The sequence below is a fragment of the Eriocheir sinensis genome, chromosome 6 (genome assembly GCF_024679095.1).
Source record: "Eriocheir sinensis breed Jianghai 21 chromosome 6, ASM2467909v1, whole genome shotgun sequence".
Lineage (NCBI taxonomy): Eukaryota > Metazoa > Arthropoda > Malacostraca > Decapoda > Varunidae > Eriocheir > Eriocheir sinensis.
This window is the reverse complement of record NC_066514.1, coordinates 26,884,888-26,905,099: the sequence shown is the minus strand read 5'-3', so window position 1 is coordinate 26,905,099 and position 20,212 is coordinate 26,884,888. Positions and strand designations below refer to the sequence as shown.

Below are 20,212 nucleotides of genomic sequence, written 5' to 3'. Positions count from 1 at the left end.
CAGACTGACTACTCAGCCCATGCCTCCCTCACACACAATTTCCTCCTTGAATGGGTTACTTTGCTTTGAAATTATGTTCTTGTAATTGTACCACGAAGCTTAAAGGATAGACGAACCAGAATGCAGTGAGTGTTGGTGGCTGTCGCAGGTCCGATGGATAGAAACATCGCCTGGAGAGGACGTTAGTTTCTTTTCTGTGGCACAAGACGGGCGCTTGACACAGTGGCACCTGAGAGACTCCTGCCGGCTTACACACGCTGATGTGTTTGAGCCTCACCTTCCTCGCACCCTTGGCTTTGAAGGTAACTCAAATATGATTAACATCTTGCACATTGTGACATATATAGGTAATATTAAGTATTTTCAGATTGCTTATTTTTTCAGACACTGCTCCCCTCCATTTGTCTGCAAGTCACAGGTCCATTGTGTTTATTTACTTAGTGTGTGTTCGCTTTGTAAGATGTTGATTAAATGCCTCTAATAAGCTTGGGGGGTTTTCAGAGGAAATTTGACAACTTTTGTTCCCTGTTTTTTTGTGTGCATACTTACCAAGGATGCAATTGGACAACCTTCCTCTTAGCCCCCATGAGACGGGCTAGAGGGAGATTTTCTGCTCACAAGCGTGTGCCGCATTGATCAAATTTGGATAGTACAGTGTTCTTCATCACTGCCCTGTGTGGCGATTTCAGACAAAAACAAAGTAGTTCATAGTTCTTTAACATTGCCAGTCTTTCATTTACGTGATGAAACAAACTAGAAGTTCCTCGGTTGCAGCACGGCAGAGATATGACGTTGGGAAGGACAAATTTTGGCGGGGCAGCGGATGATGGGAATTCCTGCGCCCCGCCTGTCTGCCTCTCTCCACCCAAGCGGGTATTCCCGCAAGCCGTCCTTTAGGGGTTAACATTCCATTAGGGTAGTCAGTAATCAGACACTGCACAAGATGCACAGATTTATTTGATACCACAAAACTGTTCCTAATTTTTTTTCATACTTAGGTAAACAAAATGCCTCGTGATATTTGGTATATTTATGGAAAAATATAAGGTCTTCTTCGTAATGATATCACGGAAAACAAAACCAGCTGCACATGCCTCGACCCTGTTGACTGGTTGGCAGATGTTGCTTAAAAAATACAAAACAGACAAAATACTCTGAAAGACAGTGATTTGTGGTATTAACACAATGCAGTGACTGTTTGTTGCAAAGACACCTTTACAACACTTTAATGATAATTTCCCTTATAAAAGTATAGAAATAAACTTTCAATAACAGATTATCAATACAACTCTCCTCTTTGAACATGTTTATGGCAGCAGTAATCAGAATTTCCTACCACTGAGGAGATCGAGGTTCTTGGAGACAGAGTAGAATTTCAGTTGTCAGATGGACTTGAATTGCATGTGAAACTTACTAAGTCTTACTGTACTGTTTATCTACAAAATAGATACTCGCTTTAGTGAACTTCTCCAAACACAAGGATTCTATCCATTTAAACAATTATAACTTTTCCTGCAAATATTTCTTATTTTGACTCATGTTTTAACAACCATTTTTGTAAATCTCATTGGTGAGGTGTGATTACATGCCTGGCAGTGCGAGAAGGAGGTGAGGGCATAGTGCTCCTTGGCCTGGACTCTGGGGCAGTGTTTCAATGCTCCATGGTCTGTGTGAGCCACTCCCTGTTCCACTACCCAGCGCACTCCTCTGTGGTACGTGACTTGGCTTGGAACATTCATCACTCCCAGGTCTTCCTCTCCTGTTCCCTTGACTGGTCCATCAAAGTGTGGTTCCAGCACTCCAAGTAAGTTTCCTTCCCTTTTTCCTTCTGGAAGTGTTATCTTGAGCGTCGTGCAAGTCCCTCGGCCAACACTGATCATTCCACTTTCAGAACTCCACTGGTCGTCCTGGATGTGGGAGGAGCAGTGGCAGGGGTCGCGTGGTCACCTTACAACAGCAGTGTTTTGGTGGCAATAACTGATGAATGCCGAGCATTTGTGTTTGACTTGTCAGTGAGGGTGTGCACGCCCTTGTGTGTGCAGCCCATGGCCCAGCGCAGACCTCTTAAGGCCTCCTGCGTGACCTTCAGCCCCTTCTATCCCATCATCTTTATTGGTGGGGAAAAGTAGGTGTTGTGTGAAATGATCACATTGAAATGGATACATATAAAAAGTAAAGCATCAATGTTTGTTTTATAGTTATGCTTCAAGTAACACCTGACTCAACTCACTGTGGCTGGTCAGCTGACATCACACCTGCCTCAGCTCCTGACATGTACATGGCCCCACTTGGGTCACCTTCATTAGCTCTTCCCCTTGCTTGGGTTCCCTCCGATCTATCACTGGCAGAATTGACAAGGGCTGGCTTTTCCCACCCAACTGGAGTACATAAGTGAACCAAGCTTCATGCCTAATCAGGACCATGATAATCAAAACAGAACTCTAACTCACAAAACTATATCCATTGGCCTTATGAGAAATAATAATAATGGATTTTTTGAGGGGCTGAAACCCTTGCAGGGTATATGCCAGAGGCTGGCCCGCCTCTACTGCTTTGGGAAACACCACAAGGCGTCTCTCGCTGGGCTCTTCACCAGACATCCTTTTGGGTATACTGGCTGGTGCACATAAAGAAACATAAATTAATTGATAATTTTGAGATGTAAGCATAAATATAGTGATAAAGTAACTCGTATGTTGGCTAAAGCGAGCCAGGACGCAGTATGCGCTTCCTCGGATATGGTACATGGCACGCAAGGACGCAGTATATGCGTCCTTGTGTTGAAGGGGTTAATAATGGGCAGGGAACATTGACATCACTTGTAGTTCATTTTGAGTTTCAATTTATCAATAATGTTGCAGACAGCTACTTTGTTATATTTTACTCTGCAGAGGGCAGCTCTCAGGCTGTGATAAATATAAAATCTGCCCTCTCTGCAACATGATTAGCAATTTGAAACTCAAATTCAACTAGAATTGACGGTTTTCATCGTTGTTGGCTGCATATTATTAATACTGACACCTGTTTCCTGTGTGTAGGCTATAATGTATCATCCACAAAATTGGACAGGCTGTGTGACAGCAGGTTGCCAGAATGCAATGATGCACACCTCGGACTTGAGCGCCGTGACTGTAACGAATGCTGTTTTCTATAAAAATCACATATTAATATGAAAAGGGTGATCACAGCTGGATCATAACCACAAGCAGCTGTCCAGGTGATAACTGTGAAGGAGCACGCAGGTGATGGTGTTGGCGTGGCGGTAGTCTCGTTAACACGGGGAGAGGAGAGTCTTCAGTGCTAATTTAGTGTACGGTCTACTGTACTATTTGTAGGCTACCCCAGTATCTGCAGTCTGAACTACATAATGACCTGACGTGTCTCCTGAGACCTCATCTGATGTTGTACTGTTACCCGAGTACATATTTATGAGACGTTTACATACATTACGGTACAATTTATAGTATGTATAGCTGATGAACGATGCTATTCATGATATTCTATGATGCTTTCAGGTTACGGAAATGCATTATCAGGTGTGGTTTATGTGTATGATGCTGTGTTTTTGTGGTTTTAGGTGTTTTCAGTAGAGTTTTGCTGGTGAAAGGGTGTCGGAACATACTTTGAAAAGAGTTCAAAATCCATGGGAACAATGCCACAAATTCTGTGGATATAGATATTAAGTTTTGTGGTGCTGTTTAGTGCAAAACTCAATGAAGCACTGTATTAAATTTAGAAATGCAAGTAAGAAGGCACAACCTTCCTATTATTCAAAAAATCATGATTACTATACAAAAATAATAACAGAGCATAAGCAGAGATCCAAAAATCATCTGTGACACCCTGAAAAGAGGTAACCTTCTCTTCCCAGAGGCCACTTGTCCTCCTTCAAGCTTTCGCCCAACCTGAGAAGAGTTCAGAAGGAGATGAAGGACGGGGAACCTCGAGATACAAGAGAAGTTGAGCGAGGCAAGATTGAAAAAGTAATTGCAAGCAACCGGTGAGGGGAGGCTGCCAGGACCTCCCCTCAGGTAATGTGTTGACATTGATTGATACCTTTTGGCTGCCAAATAAAGAACATTTAAAGTCACCCCAAAAATAGTCTGTTTGGGTTTTATATGAAAATAATTTGTTAATTAAAAAAAGAGGAAGAAACTATCATCCATAAGCCAACTCCACAACCATTGTCACTAACAATGAGACTATTTATATTACTTATAGCATCTTCCATCTAGCGTAACCTGTTTTTGGGTCGTGATCTGTAGAGTCCCTTATGGAGTCCCGACTACATAAGATTTGGACGCCATTATTGGGCCTGTTTTCGCCGTGCTTTTCAAACGCTAGCACACGCTCTCGTGGTGAAAACAGGACCAATAATGGCGTCCAAATCTTAGGTTGTCAGGACTCTATCTATCAAAGGACTCTACAGATCACGACCCAGAAACAGGTTACGCTAAATGGAAGACACAATTATACTTCCATGAGATGCAAGGCAGGGTTTCATCGACTAATTCTGTGCTAGCATGTTTTACACTGTGTCAGAACTGCATCTGTTAACATTATTCCTTCTGGGAATATTAAAATCATTTTACACACAATTAAACTTTTGTGACCTTTCCATGAGCCTAAGTTTTCTAGGAAATAGTTATCTCATCCAAAGCTTTGTAGCTCATCATATAAGTGTTTGTATACATGCATTTTATAAATAAAATATGTAACAAACTTTTATGAAATTGCTCTATTCTTTTAACCCGGTAGCAGCAGAAAAAATCACCCCTCACACAAACCATTTCATAATATATATCAAAGCATTTGTGATCAGATTATGTATCATCTATTTTGGGGGGTTGATACTTCTACTTCTACTACTACTACTACTACTACTACTACTACTGCTACTACTTCTACTACTACTACTACTACTACTTCTACTACAACTACTACTACTTCTACTACTACTACTACTTCTACTACTACTACTACTACTACTACTACTACTACTTTCAGAGGAGTGCACCTGGTACACTACAAGTACCATCAGTACCGGCATTTGCCAAGTATTGTACCGTCACTTCCGGTACTGGTGCAAAAAAGAAAAGTTCTGCAATCACCACTGAATATAATAAGCATGAAAGCAATAATAATATAAATAATAGTAATACAAATCATAACAATAATAATTAAGACACTATTATTTTTATAACCTTGCCTTACCTTACCTTAAAGTCTCCTCTCTCTCTCTCTTTCTCTCTCTCTGGTCATCTCATACGTAGTTAGTTAGTAGGTGGTGGTTGGGGGCGCCCAACATCCACTCACTCGATGTAGTGTTTCTCCAGTGGAAGTACTACACTAAGTGACAAGCCGAAATAGTTAACAAGTATGCTAACTATTTCAATACGCTGGGTGGTAACCAAATAACCAGGGTAGGGGCAGGTCTATCTGAATGAGGAATGCAGCGCCCTCAACCTCCCTCGAGCTGTCTTTCCCTGTTTTCTCTCTCTCCTCTGTTCATGCTTCTTTGTTTGGGTAACCTGTGTCCCTGCCCTATGGCGAGCAGTCAGGCCAGCCCCTGTCTCTGTAATAGACAATCCTGAGTGGAGGAGGCCAAGAGGACGCCCACGCAGTTTGTGATTGGAGCAAGTCGATAGATCCTGCCGGGAGGTACTCTGGTTGGGAAGGGGGCCTGCATGGCTTGGCGTTTTGGGGTGGACGAGGCGACGCGCCCCCCGGCATATACCCACATTGATTGATTGATTATACGGTTTAGTTAGCTTTCTTTCTATATAACATACAGTCTTGTACGGTTAGCTATAGTACATACAGTTGACAGTTTATTTTGTTTGTATCTTCTTTGTTTACAGCTTAGTCAGTTAGTAAGTTAGTTAAGCCCTATTACAATTAACATTATTACCTTGTACCTTGCCTTATCTTGCCTTGCTTTATCTTGCCTTGCTTTACCTTACCTTGCCTTGCCTTAACGTCTCCTCTCTTTCTCTCTCTCCCTCTCCCTTTTCTTCTCTCTTTCTCCCTCTCCCTTCTGATGCCTTTCTCGCTCTCTTATCTTCCTTCTATTTCCCTGTTATCAGTAAATTTCTTGTTCTTTCTTTCATTATTTATTTTCCTTCTCTCATCTTTCTCCTTCCATTACCTCCTCTCTCTCTCTCTCTCTCTCTCTCTCTCTCTCTCTCTCTCTCTCTCTCTCTCTCTCTCTCTCTCTCTCTCTCTCTCTCTCTCTCTCTCTCTCTCTCTCTCCTCACATTATTTCCATCTCTTCACCTCAAACTTAAGACTTCAATATCTCTCTCTCTCTCTCTCTCTTTACCTCTTCCTCTACCTCCTCTCTCTCTCTCCTCACATTATTTCCATCTCTTCACCTCAAACTTAAGACTTCAATATCTCTCTCTCTCTCTCTCTCTCTCTCTCTCTCTCTCTCTCTCTCTCTCTCTCTCTCTCTCTCTCTCTCTCTCTCTCACAGGAATATAACACACACATTACAAATTAACTTATTTATTAATAGAAAATACACACACATACATACACATAGTAACATTGATAAGCCATGTTGGCACTATGTTGGCTAGGGGGGGGAGGGGGTCCTTCATGTGGCTGGGGGGGCATGTGACTGTGGGGGGTACATCTGTGGGGTCCTGTGAGCTGTGAAGTGTGTGTGTGAGAGAGAGAGAGAGAGAGAGAGAGAGAGAGAGAGAGAAGGGGGGGGGGAGGGGGGACCTCTATTTCTCACCTGTCAAGTCTAGTCTCTCACTCTATGATCTAATATATAGAATTATGCATATGTTGTATAATAGGATTGTATGTATTGTATATATAATGAATGTTATATGGACTAATAAAAATGCATAATATAAAAAAAATAGATGTTTGTCTTACGTACCTGTGTGTGTGTTCTTCTTCCTCCTCCTTGCTGAAGTTCTTCCATTCTTTCTCCTCCTCCTCCTCCTCCTCTTCTTTTCTTCATGTTGCCTCTATCATCATCTTCCTTCTCCTCCTCCTCCTCTTCTTCTTCTTCTTCTTGGTCCCAGCATAAACACACACCTGAGGAAAAAAACTTTATTAATGGAATGGAGAGAGAGAGAGAGAGAGAGAGAGAGACCAAATGAGGATGAGGAAGAAGATGCAATAACAGGAGGAGGAAAAACTATGCTAAAGATGAGAAATATGAGAGAAAAAGGAAGAAGGAAGAGAAGGAAGAGGAGGAGGTAGAGAGAGGAAGGAAGGGAGAGAACCAGATGGAGGGAGGAAGGAGAAATTACAAGTAGAAGGGAGAGAAAGAGAGAGAGAGAGAGAGATGCTGAAGTTATCGAAAGAAGAGAGAGAGAGAGAGATGCTGAAGTTATCGAAAGAAGAGAGAGAGAGAGAGAGAGATTCTGAAGTTATCGAAAGAAGAGAGAGAGAGAGAGAGAGAGAGATGCTGAAGTTATCGACAGAAGAGAGAGAGAGAGATGCTGAAGTTATCGAAGGAAGAGAGAGAGAGAGAGAGAGAGAGAGAGATGCTGAAGTTATCGAAAGAAGAGAGAGAGAGAGAGATGCTGAAGTTATCGAAAGAAGAGAGAGAGAGAGAGAGAGATGCTGAAGTTATCGAAAGAAGAGAGAGAGAGAGATGCTGAAGTTATAGAAGGAAGAGAGAGAGATGCTGAAGTTATCGAAGGGGGAGAGAGAGAGAGAGATGCTGAAGTTATCGAAGGGAGAGAGAGAGAGAGAGATGCTGAGGTTATCTAAGGAAGAGAGAGAGAGAGAGATTCTGATGTTATCGAAGGGCGAGAGAGAGAGAGAGATGCTGAAGTTATCGAAGGAGAGAGAGAGAGAGAGCTGAAGTTATCGAAGGAGAGAGAGAGAGAGAGATGCTGCAGTGACCGAATTAAGAGAGAGAGAGATGCTGAATTTATCGAAGGTTGAGAGAGAGAGAGAGATGCTGAAGTTATCGAAGGGAGAGAGAGAGAGAGATGCTGAAGTTATCGAAAGAAGAGAGAGAGAGAGATGCTGAAGTTATCGAAGGAAGAGAGAGAGAGAGAGAGATGCTGAAGTTACCGAAAGAAGAGAGAGAGAGATGCTGAAGTTATCTAAGGAAGAGAGAGAGATGCTGAAGTTATCGAAGGAAGAGAGAGAGAGAGAGAGAGATGCTGAAGTTATCGAAGGAAGAGAGAGAGAGATGCTGAAGTTATCGAAGGAAGAGAGAGAGAGATGCTGAAGTTATCGAAGGAAGAGAGAGAGAGAGAGAGAGAGATGCTGAAGTTATCGAAGGAAGAGAGAGAGAGAGAGAGATGCTGAAGTTATCGAAGGAAGAGAGAGAGAGAGAGAGAGATGCTGAAGTTATCGAAGGAAGAAAGAGAGAGAGAGAGATGCTGAAGTTATCGAAGGAAGAGAGAGAGAGAGAGATGCTGAAGTTATCGAAGGAAGAGAGAGAGATGCTGAAGTTATCGAAGGAAGAGAGAGAGAGAGAGAGAGAGAGATGCTGAAGTTATCGAAGGAAGAGAGAGAGAGATGCTGAAGTTATCAAAAGAAGAGAGAGAGAGATGCTGAAGTTATCGAAGGAAGAGAGAGAGAGAGAGAGAGAGATGCTGAAGTTATCGAAGGAAGAGAGAGAGAGAGAGAGAGAGATGCTGAAGTTATCGAAGGAAGAGAGAGAGAGAGAGATGCTGAAGTTATCGAAGGAAGAGAGAGAGAGAGAGAGATGCTGAAGTTATCGAAGGAAGAAAGAGAGAGAGAGAGATGCTGAAGTTATCGAAGGAAGAGAGAGAGAGAGATCCAGAAGGTATCGATGTAAGAAAGAGAGAGAGATGCTGAAGTTCTCGAAGTCAGAGAGAGAGAGAGATGCTGAAGTTATCGAAGGAAGAGAGAGAGAGAGAGAGAGATGCTGAAGTTATCGAAGGAAGAGAGAGAGAGAGAGAGAGAGAGAAATGCTGAAGTTATCAAAGGAAGAGAGAGAGAGAGAGAGTACTTATAATATTACATAGAAAACAACACACACACACACATTGCCTGCCTGCCTATATACTGACAATGTATAACAGTGGTCTGGTGCTGGGCCAGTCCACAACACCGCGGGCTGCCAGGCCTGGTAAGACCCCACCGCTGCCATGCACTACACTACCAATATCCCCCCTTCCTTCCTTGAAATATGGCTTGGTTCTGTAATGGAGGATGGGATGTTGTTGTGTTCCTTGTTTTTCTTAGTTCAAAGTGGCCGCCCCGACTGAGGCTCTCTTCCCATTGTTTTCCGCTGTGAGCACTCTCGTCTTGCGGCAAACAAAGGGAAGCCACGCTCATGCCTTCCACCTGTACAAAGAGACACACAAGTCCTCGTAGACAGACCGACTTGCTGGCCAGGCTGACGTAAGCCGATAGTCGGTCTGTCGGCATCCTCTCCTCCCCTTCATGAGCCATCACTCGGCAGGGGACGTACGTGCTTGACCCTGACGGCCTCCATATAGCCCATGTCCCCACCCTAAACAGCCCTAAATTAACCCCAATCACCCACCACTCTCACTCTCTCCCTCTGTCTCTCAGCCCTATCCCTTTTCTAAACAGTTTCAGCCCCCCCAAAACAGCCCCAAACACTCATTTCTTGAAACCATAACACCCTGACAGCACCCTCACTCCCCTCACCTTTATTCCCAGCCCCTTTCCTTTCCCTTAACCTCTCTCTCAGCCCTAAATCAGCCCCAGTCACCCACCACTCTCTCTCTCTGTGTGCCAAGACTACTCACTAAAGTGTCTGCTGTGTCAGGTCATCCCGGGACATGAGGTAGGTCACCCCACACACCATGGCAATGTTCCTAAGGCCAGGCTTGTGAAGGGAACTCTTGGGCTTGGTCTTGCCCGCCGCCACCGCCACCAGGGAGGGCCAGAAGTGTTGAGTTTCCTCGCTCCACCTGGAAAGATGACCAAGCGGATGAGGTAGAGAGAGAGAGAGAGATCTAATCTATGTAGCAAACTGTATAGGCCTACCTAGAGACTGAACTCTATAATAAAGGCAATATTATCTTTACAGAGAGAGAGAGAGAGAGAGAGAGAGAGAGAGAGAGAGAGAGAAAGAAAGCTATCTCTAACCTCTATATAGCAAACTGTATAGGCCTATGTATATGCCTACCTAGTGAGAGGTAGGCTGAACTCTATAACAAAGGCAATATTAAATTGAGAGAGAGAGAGAGAGAGAGAGAGAGAGAGAGAGAGAGAGAGAGAGAGAGAGAGAGAGAGAGAGAGAGAGAGAGAGAGAGAGAGAGAGAGAGAGAGAGAGAGAGAGAGAGAGAGAGAGAGAGAGAGAGAGAGAGAGAGAGAGAGAGAGAGAGAGAGAGAGAGAGAGAGAGAGAGAACTAGATAGCTATACAGTAAGGTCTAAAACTGGGTACATTTAGCCCACCCGTAAGGAAGGATGAACATAACATAACCTTACTCACCTACATCCCTATGACAAAATGAATTCTTACTCAAAATGTTCTGGGTAAATTCATAAGTGGGCTACAAATGACTGTCCAGGGAGGGGGATTCCAACCCTGGCCGGCAGATTCATAGGTAGGCATGCTAACCACTACACCACAGAACCAGAAGAATTAGCCCTACTATACCAGGACAAATAATTCTTAGTGTGCCCTGGTAAGATTCAAATGTGCAGCCCTGAGTAAGATATGGGGGTAAGGTGAGTAAGTTTATGGGCACTGGTGAGTAAGTTTTGGGGGCAAGGTGAGTAAGTTTTGGGGGCAAGGTGAGTAAGTTTTGGGGGCAGGTGAGTAAGTTTATGGGCATTGGTGAGTAAGTTTATGGGCATTGGTGAGTAAGTTCATGGGCATTGGTGAGTAAGTTTTGTGGCCGGTTTTACAGTCACCCGTTTTCGTTTGCTAGCCAGCGAACGAAAGCCTTCCGCGCGCGATCGGGTCTTACAGTCGCTCTTGGCCGCTGCTTTTATTTCGCTTCATGACGAAAAATCGGCGTTTTGGTAAGGAGATTTTGGGGAGCGGTTGAGGTGACGAAAACGAGATTTGTAACCAGTGAATTCAAAGTAAATGAGTAAATCTGCAATGATATAACATACCTAGCATGCAGAGAGCATATACAAGGCAAAATACAAAGACAAATAATATGTAATGATAAATTCTTTACCCCATGCCAAATTAATTAATAAAGGTAAAGTTGGGGGCATATGCTTTAGCGGCATGTGGCCTCATTGCTCATCTCCATCTTGCTGGCCCTAGAGCTGGTTGTTGGTAAGAACTATTTATCCTGGGACATGGCTAGTGTGACAGGAGAGTTACCAGGTTATTTTCCCCAGGTTATCCCAAATATCCATTTCTTTGAGTGAAGAAACAATTCCCCCTGCTTTATTTCTTAGTATTTTTAGATTAATAGTACTCAAAACCATTATAATTTGAAGAAAATATACAAGTAATTCAATAGAAGTAATAAAGAAAACTAACTAATCTAAGAAAACCTAACATAACCGTAGCAGAACTGTCAGTGCACTGGACAGTCAGGGCGGCGGCTGCAGTGGTTAGGTTTGTTTAGGTTATGTCTGTTTGGTGGAGGCAGCAGTCTCCGTGGACCATGACATTTATGGGTGACATTGTGATGTGTAGTGAAGGCAGGAAAGAAACTGAAAATGAACTAGGAGGAGCAAGCCTGAGTACACGTGAGTGAGCCCTATGGAGATGGTACAGTAAGGTTTCATTAAGTTGGCAAAGGTAGATAAGTTCCTCCCGAAATTAACCTCTGATTTGGACACTCCTTTAACTTCTGTTCGGGAGCAGTGAGTAGCGGGCCTTTTTTTCTTTTTTTTTCTTTGCGCCCTTGAGCTGTCTCCTTAGCTGTAAAAAAAAAAAAAAAAAAAAAGTTCATTTACTAAGGCTTAACAGTCCAAAGCAATGGAATGCGAGCTACAGAAGAGAAGAAAAGAGAACCGTACAGGCCAGATGAAATGGAGGGAGAATAGTGACAGAATCATCCGATATTTCTGCTCCCTGGGGCTGTCCTGTGGTGACTGTGTCCATTTACAGCATCAAAGAGCAGTCAAGATACAAATATCATAAAAGACCTTTTGCTGTAAGAAAATCTTTACCTGGTAGTAAGTTTACCTGTATTTTCAACATGGAAAAATAAATTATTAGACTGTGTAATCCTTTTTCATCGCACGTACTAAGGCCAATCCCCTCTATGCAGCACACAGTCCACCCCACACCCACACCTGCCAATCCCCTCTATGCAGCACACAGTCCACCCCACACCCACACCTGCCAATCCCCTCTATGCAGCACACAGTCCACCCACACCACACCTGCCAATCCCTCTATGCAGCACACAGTCCACCCCACACCCACACCTGCCAATCCCCTCTATGCAGCACACAGTCCACCCCACACCCACACCTGCCAATCCCCTCTATGCAGCACACAGTCCACCCCACACCCACACCTGCCAATCCCCTCTATGCAGCACACAGTCCACCCCACACCCACACCTGCCCATCCCTCTATGCAGCACAGTCCACCCACACCACACCTGCCAATCCCTCTGCAGCACACAGTCCACCCACCCACACCTGCCAATCCCCACCACACAGACCACACCACACCCACATCTGCCAATCCCATATATGCAGAACACAGTCCACCCCCCAACCACAACTGCCAATCCCCTCTATGCAGCACACAGTCCACCCCACACCCACACCTGCCAATCCCCTCTATGCAGCACACAGTCCACCCCACACCCACACCTGCCAATCCCCTCTATGCAGCACACAGTCCACCCCACGCCCACAACTGCCAATCCCCTCTATGCAGCACACAGTCCACCCCACACCCACACCTGCCAATCCCCTCTCTGCAGCACACAGTCCACCCCACACCCACACCTGCCAATCCCCTCTAAGCAGCACACAGTCCACCCCACGCCCACACCTGCCAATCCCCTATCTGCAGCACACAGTCCACCCCACCCACCTGCCAATCCCTCTATGCAGCACACAGTCCACCCCACGCCCACAACTGCCAATCCCTCTATGCAGCACAGTCCACCCCACACCCACCTGCCAATCCCCTCTATGCAGCACAGTCCACCCCCCCACCTGCCAATCCCCTCTATGCAGCACACAGTCCACCCCACACCCACACCTGCCAATCCCCTCTATGCAGCACACAGTCCACCCCACACCCACACCTGCCAATCCCCTCTCTGCAGCACACAGTCCACCCCACACCCACACCTGCCAATCCCCTCTATGCAGCACACAGTCCACCCCACGCCCACACCTGCAAGTCCCTTCCGTCCACCCACACTCCCAAGCAGCAGTCACCTTTCCCTGCGGCTTCACACCGGCACCCTGAAGCAGGTCCTTACGTGTTACGGGTCTTGGCAGGCCATGGCTTGTACAGGAACACACGATCATGTCCCCTACGTGTTCACCTCACCACTGTGCCCTCGTCCCGGCCCGTCACCCCCGGCGGCTCTGGCCTCGGCTTCTTCTCTGCTGAAATCGGCCACTAGCTCTTGTATGTTGTCGCCAAAACCTCCTGTCCTCTGCATCCACTTCGTCCAGAGCCAGCTGCCCCATGCTCACAGATACTCACAGATGATGTTCTGGAAGAGGCCTAATTAAGCCCGTGGCTCCAGTTCAAAAGCCAGTGAGTCTGTTTTCCTCTGGCCTCGGCTTCACTAAACGGCCGTTGTTAGTGATATTTGCATGCAAGATCTTCCTTTTTACATCTATGGGTCGTTCACATGTTCCACTGTACCTATAATGTGTGAAAGAATTTAGATGAATGACTTATTCTCGCATTGGGATCAATCACTGGGATCAAAAGCAATATATTTACAACGAGGAAACACATGAAAACCTAGATACTTCATTCCAATGTGCTCATAGGTCTTATAATTACTGAAATAAGAACAAAACAATGCAATCAACTCTCCAAGGACCAACAATAGGGAAATAATTATTATTCCTCCCTTAATTCTCCCTTGTTGTTGTTTACCTGCAACAATAAATTGATTGATTGATTGATAGTTTATTGTTGCAGGTAAACAACAAGGGAGAAGGGATCGAGGAACATGCCATCCCAACCCCCAGGCAGGACAGAGTGTGATTATACAACTATTAATACATGTGTAGGTAGCACCATGAAATTAAAAAGATACAATGGTAGGATTATCAATCAATCAATCAATCGTTATTGCTCCGTGTCGTGAGTAACCAACTGGTCTTACACGTATATATAGGCCACACACACACACACACATGCACACACTGAGTATTTGGATGAGTGAAGGAAGGGAGGGAAAGAGGGTGGGATGGAGTGTGTGTGTGTGTGTGTGTGTGTTAGATGTGAAAAATGCAAAATATAAAGTGCTCCACATATGCTGTGTATTCTCACACCCATTTAGTATACATTTACATAACAATAAAACTATTAGTTATAAATAATGCAATATATAAAATATAAGTGCATAATAATTAAATGGCATAAACCAAATATAATATATAATTTCCGATATTTCTAGTTGGGGGGCGATTCTTCAATTGGGAACTCTGGGGGGCGATTCTTCAATTGAGAACTCTGGGGGGGGGGGCGATTCTTCAATTGGGAACTCGGGGTGGGCGATTCTTCAATTTGGAACTCTGGGGGGGATTCTTCAATTGATCCGGTATATGTAGTAGTAGGAGGAGGAGGATAAGGAGTAGGAACAGGAGAAAATGGAGAAGTGTAGCAGTAGTAGTAGTAGTAGTAGTAGTAGTAGTAGTAGTAGTAGTAGTAGTAGTAGTAGTAGTAGGTGGTCCCGAGGTTTTGCCTGATGACAAGGCGCTGGTGTACTATCGCCGAGCCGTTATCCCCACAAGGCTGTTTTCTCGTCAAGGTGGACGGGCTGTTTGCTCCGTCACAATGACAATGTAAACCTTTTAGCGTCACTGCAGTAACAGCAGTGACTAGTGGTGACGTTGTCGCCTTCACGTGAGGACATGACAATTAACCTGCCGCGTCCACCTTCAGGGCAGGACAAGTGAGCCTGGCAACGCCCCCGTCCCTGGTTGTGTCACCGGCCAACGAGGAGTTCCTGCCTCTGTAGGCGGCGGCGATAATGCTACGTATATTAATGCCGCTCCGCCAGCCTTGAGTTGCTCGAGTCCCCCCTGCCGTTCTCTTTGGTGACGCCACGCGTGACGTCACGTCGCCGCCACAACAGGATTCTCCTCCATGGTGAGGCTCTGGGGGCCGGGCCCTCGGATGTGTGGGTGCAGGCCGTGTGTGTACACGCAGAGGAGTGTGGCAGGCGAGGCCCCGGGGCTGCCAGGCCCTGCCACGGCCTGCTGGAGGCCCTGTTGCAGGCCGTGACGTCACGCCAGTGGAGGAGCCACGGCCGGGCAAGGGTGAGTCACGGCCTGGCCGCCCCGGTAGGTGCTGCCCTCTGTCCCCAAACACGCGGCGCCAGGTAGATGCAGCAGCCAGCAGCACGCCTGGAGAAGAAGAGGAGGAAGAAGAAGAGGAAGCCAGACCGCCTCCTCCTTCATTTTCTTCCATATATTAACTTTGTCCTTTATGTCTCCTCTTCCTCCTCATAGTGAGCGCCTTGTCCCCTTCGTCTGGTCAACCTCACACGCTTACTTCCGCCCACGACACGGCAGTAATGAGCTCTCTCTGTCTCTCTCTCTCTCTCTGGGTTATTCCTATTTTTTTTCTTCCTTCTTTTCCTGTGTATCTGATATTCTCTCTCTCTCTCTCTCTCTCTCTCTCTCTCTCTGGGTTATTCCTATTTTTTCTTTCTTCCTTCTTTTCCTGTGTATCTGATATTCTCTCTCTCTCTCTCTCTCTCTCTCTCTCTCTCTCTCTCCGCGGTCCGCATGAAGATTAAAAATGAGGAGGCGGTATGAGAGATATATTTCCTCCTCCTCCTCTTCTGTAGTGGGCGTGTTGAGGGCGTAAGGGCTTTGTGTGTGTGTGTGTGTGTGTGTGTGTGAAAGGGGGAAGGCAGGCAGCGACTCTCCCAAGGAAAAACACACACACACACACACACACACCATTACAATCTCGCTATATATCTTAGAAGTAGTAGTAGTAGTAGGATTAGGAGAAAGAAGAGAAGGAGTTTTGTAGTAGTAGTAGTAAGTAGTCACCCACCTGGAAGCGCCTTATGTCCCTGGGGTTGCCGGCGTTCTTGAGGCAGTTCTGGTTACACTTGAGAAAGAACTTAATTGAGGAAGAACCTGCAACGAGAAGACGAAGAAGATTACTGAACGAGAATAAGAGAACGACGAAGAGGAGGTGATAAACAAAGGGAGAGGAGAAGAAAAAGATGAAAGAAGAATATGGAAAGACAGAGAAAGAAGGAAGGGAAAAAGGAAGAAAAGAAATAAGGAGATAAAAAAGATGAAAGAAAGGAGATAGAGAGAAATGATGAACTGTGAGGTAAAGACAGAACACACAGAGATTAGAGAGAGACAGAACTAGACATAATTAAAGCAAGAATTATGAGATAGAGAGAAATTATGAACTGTGAGATAAAGACAGAACACACAGAGAGAGACAGAACTATTATAAAGATGAGTGGGAGAAAGAATTCATATTAGAGTTGGCTGACGATTAGAAATGGATCTTGGTATGTACGGAAAATTGTGTACAGGTGTGTGAGGGCCCTATAAGGAACAGCTGGCTGGGATGATTAAGAGAGAGCGATCGAGGATTAATTAAAAAGACGAGAGGGCAATCAAGATATATATATGAGGAAGAATGAATTAACTGTGAGGTAAAAACAGAACATTTGAAACATTTGAAATATTTCTTAATAGCCCATTAGGTACAGTTACATATGTTGTTCCATGTATTGTTAGAGGCCAGCCTTTATATAACACAGAGATAAGAGAGACTTCAGGTTCATGGTACAGAGGAAGGGTCACACTACCACCAGGGTCATAGAACTACTCCTGGAAATGCCCTCAACTCCTATGAAAGCCTTGTCAAATAGGTGTTTCTTCAGGTTCATGGTACAGAGGAAGGGTCACACTACCACCAGGGTCATAGAACTACTACTGGAAATGCCCTCAACTCCTATGAAAGCCTTGTCAAATAGGTATTTCTTCAGGTTCATGGTACAGAGGGTCACACTACCACCAGGGTCATAGAACTACTCCTGGAAATGCCCTCAACTCCTATGAAAGCCTTGTCAAATAGGTGTTTCTTCAGGTTCATGGTACAGAGGAAGGGTCACACTACCACCAGGGTCATAGAACTACTCCTGGAAATGCCCTCAACTCCTATGAAAGCCTTGTCAAATAGGTGTTTCTTCAGGTTCATGGTACAGAGGATGGGTCACACTACCACCAGGGTCATAGAACTACTCCTGGAAATGCCCTCAACTCCTATGAAAGCCTTGCCAAATAGGTGTTTCTTCAGGTTCATGGTACAGAGGAAGGGTTACACTACCACCAGGGTCATAGAACTACTCCTGGAAATGCCCTCAACTCCTATGAAAGCCTTGTCAAATAGGTGTTTCTTCAGGTTCATGGTACAGAGGAGGGGTTACACTACCACCAGGGTCATAGAACTACTCCTGGAAATGCCCTCAACTCCCATGAAAGCCTTGCCAAATAGGTGTTTCTTCAGGTTCATGGTACAGAGGAGGGGTTACACTACCACCAGGGTCATAGAACTACTCCTGGAAATGCCCTCAACTCCTATGAAAGCCTTGTCAAATAGGTGTTTCTTCAGGTTCATGGTACAGAGGAAGGGTCACACTACCACCAGGGTCATAGAACTACTCCTAGAAATATCCACAACTCCGACGAAAGCCTTATCAAAGAGATATTCTAAGTGTATACATTCATAAGTATATACATACACCATCTTGCATTGGCTCATGCTGCCCTCCCGGAACTCATCTTTAATCCTAGAATCTAGAGTCCGGGTTGATAGGTGGTCTTCTGGACAGCATGTGGGTAGTTTTAAGCCACTCGGCGGCGGCTGAAAAATCCCAGCTTGGTGGCACCGGGCGGGGATTGAACTCGCGTTGTCCCGAATGTGGAGCCATCATGCTATCCACTCAGCCACCGCCTCCCCCACTGCTCCGTCCATGGTAGCGTTGCCCACCCGGGTCACCTCAGCGCGAGTAGGACAAGGCTTCTTCACCATGGATGGGCTTGTCAATCTGGTGGAGAGAGAGAGAGAGGGAGGTTAGGGTAGCTTAGGGTAGGGTAAGGTAGGTTAGGTAAGGAGGAGAGGCTAGATTTGGCAGGGAGGGAGAGATATGCCAGGGACACAGGCAGGGAGAGAGTGATTTGGCAGGGACAGAGGCAGGGAGAGAGTGATTTGGCAGGGACAGAGGCAGGGAGAGGGAAATATTTGGCAGAGACATGTAAAGAGAGCAGGGGAGGACACAGTGCTGGGAGTTTTAGTAGAGGACCTGGAAACAGTGCTCAGAAGGGAAAGACTCCAATGGTTTGGACATGTAAAGAGAGCAGGGGAGGACACAGTGCTGGGAGTTTTAGTAGAGGACCTGGAAACAGTGCTCAGAAGGGAAAGACTCCAATGGTTTGGACATGTAAAGAGAGCAGGGGAGGACACAGTGCTGGGAGTTTTAGTAGAGGACCTGGAAACAGTGCTCAGAAGGGAAAGACTCCAATGGTTTGAACATGTAAAGAGAGCAGGGGAGGACACAGTGCTGGGAGTTTTAGTAGAGGACCTGGAAACAGTGCTCAGAAGGGAAAGACTTTGATGGTTTGGACATGTAAAGAGAGCAGGGGAGGACACAGTGCTGGGAGTGTTGTAGAGATTGGAGGTAGAAGGAAGGAGACCAGTTGGTAGACCTAGGAAAACGTGGAGAAGGTATGTACAGGAAGACTTGGCAGTGATGGGACTGGATGAACATTGGGAAGAAGACAGTAGAATGGAGGTAGAAGGAAGGAGACCAGTTGGTAGACCTAGGAAAACGTGGAGAAGGTGTACAGGAAGACTTGGGATTGATAGGACCGTATAAGCATTGGGTGGAAGACAGAGTAGAATGGAGGTAGAAGGAAGGAGACCAGTTGGTAGACCTAGGAAAACATGGAGAAGGTGTACAGGAAGACTTGGGATTGATAGGACCGTATAAGCATTGGGCGGAAGACAGAGTAGAATGGAGGAGAGCCATAAAGCGTCCAGCCGCTCAGGAAGATTGAATTAAATGGACCTTAACCTAAATAATGATGATAATGACATTGTACTTACCAGGGATTGAGTGGTCGTAGTAGTAGTAGTAGTAGTAGTATCAGCTGTCATGGAAGTACTATATAAGGGATTCAATAGTACACATAGTAGCTGTATAGAGGATTTAATAGTACATATATCAGTATAGAGGATAGTAATAGTAATAGTAGTAGTAGTACTCTCAGCGATCTCCTTGAGTCCGTCGTCAATGTAGATGCCGTTCCCCAGCTCCACCACCTTAGAACATTGATGTGGCCGAGGTCAACAACATCGGCCGAGCACATCTCACAGAACTCCTTGTCCGAGGCGAGCTTGACCCGGCCGCCAACCTTCCGCCAGCTCGATCTCCGCTGACGCTCCCTGGGAAAGGTCAGGTCAGGTTAGGTTAGGTCGCGGGAGGTCATGGTGGGGTCAAACGGGGGTGGGTTATGTTTTAGGAGGCAAGTAAAGAAATGGAAAAATCACTGGGCTATTTTTTTATATATATATTTTTGTGTGTGTGTGTGTTTGTGTGTGTGTGTGTGTGTGTGTGTGTGTGTGTGTGTGTGTGTGTGTGTGTGTGTAGTGGAAGGCAGGGTACAGGGTTCCTCTTCTTACTAAAACCTTGATTAAAATAAAATAAATAAATATATATAAATCCTGGGACCTGTTTTATTCTTATGTTATGTAAATGGTATGTCAATTAGTGTTTCCTATCCACTACTTCTATATGCAGATGACACAGTATATATATTAGCTGTAACACACAAGGATGCCAATTAAGGAAGTTTCAGGCAAGCAGGGAAAAGAACTGGACTCCTGTAACAAGTGGATGCCAGAGAACAAGTTATCACTTCACTGAGGAAGAACTGAAGCCTTGTTAGTAGCTAGGCTCATATAGAAAACAAGGGAAAGGGAAAAAAACTCTGTCATATGTAATAACCATACTATTGAGCCAATCTGTGTGTTTATTTACTTCAACAATGACACCTAGTCTTTCCATATGGTCTAATTCCTTCTTAAGTTTATCCCTCAGAGCAACAGGTATTTCT

At 45.3% G+C, this 20,212-nt stretch overlaps 1 protein-coding gene and 1 long non-coding RNA gene across 9 annotated transcripts in view; one reads left to right on the top strand and one right to left on the bottom strand.

Moving 5' to 3' along the window:
- LOC126991060 (dynein intermediate chain 2, ciliary-like) overlaps nt 1-4,828 on the top strand; it is a 52,502-nt gene extending 47,674 nt beyond the window's left edge. For 3 of the 8 annotated variants that reach the window (XM_050849757.1, XM_050849764.1, XM_050849786.1), the window contains 4 exons: nt 149-302; nt 1,576-1,804; nt 1,892-2,125; nt 3,872-4,825. In XM_050849757.1, coding sequence (XP_050705714.1) covers nt 149-302; nt 1,576-1,804; nt 1,892-2,125; nt 3,872-4,004 — 750 coding nt within the window. In that variant the 3' untranslated portion in view covers nt 4,005-4,825. Of the gene's footprint in view, nt 1-148; nt 303-1,575; nt 1,805-1,891; nt 2,126-3,871 lie in introns of those variants that run through there. The other 5 variants (XM_050849775.1, XM_050849779.1, XM_050849769.1 and 2 more) reach the window with 5 other exon arrangements.
- A 1,890-nt stretch (nt 4,829-6,718) lies between these two features.
- Nucleotides 6,719-13,423, bottom strand: LOC126986759 (uncharacterized). The gene is made up of 3 exons (XR_007739936.1): nt 13,304-13,423; nt 9,726-9,890; nt 6,719-7,053 (listed from the first exon to the last, which is right to left on the bottom strand). It is a non-coding gene; the product is annotated as an uncharacterized LOC126986759 (long non-coding RNA).
- Nucleotides 13,424-20,212: the final 6,789 nt, after the last annotated feature.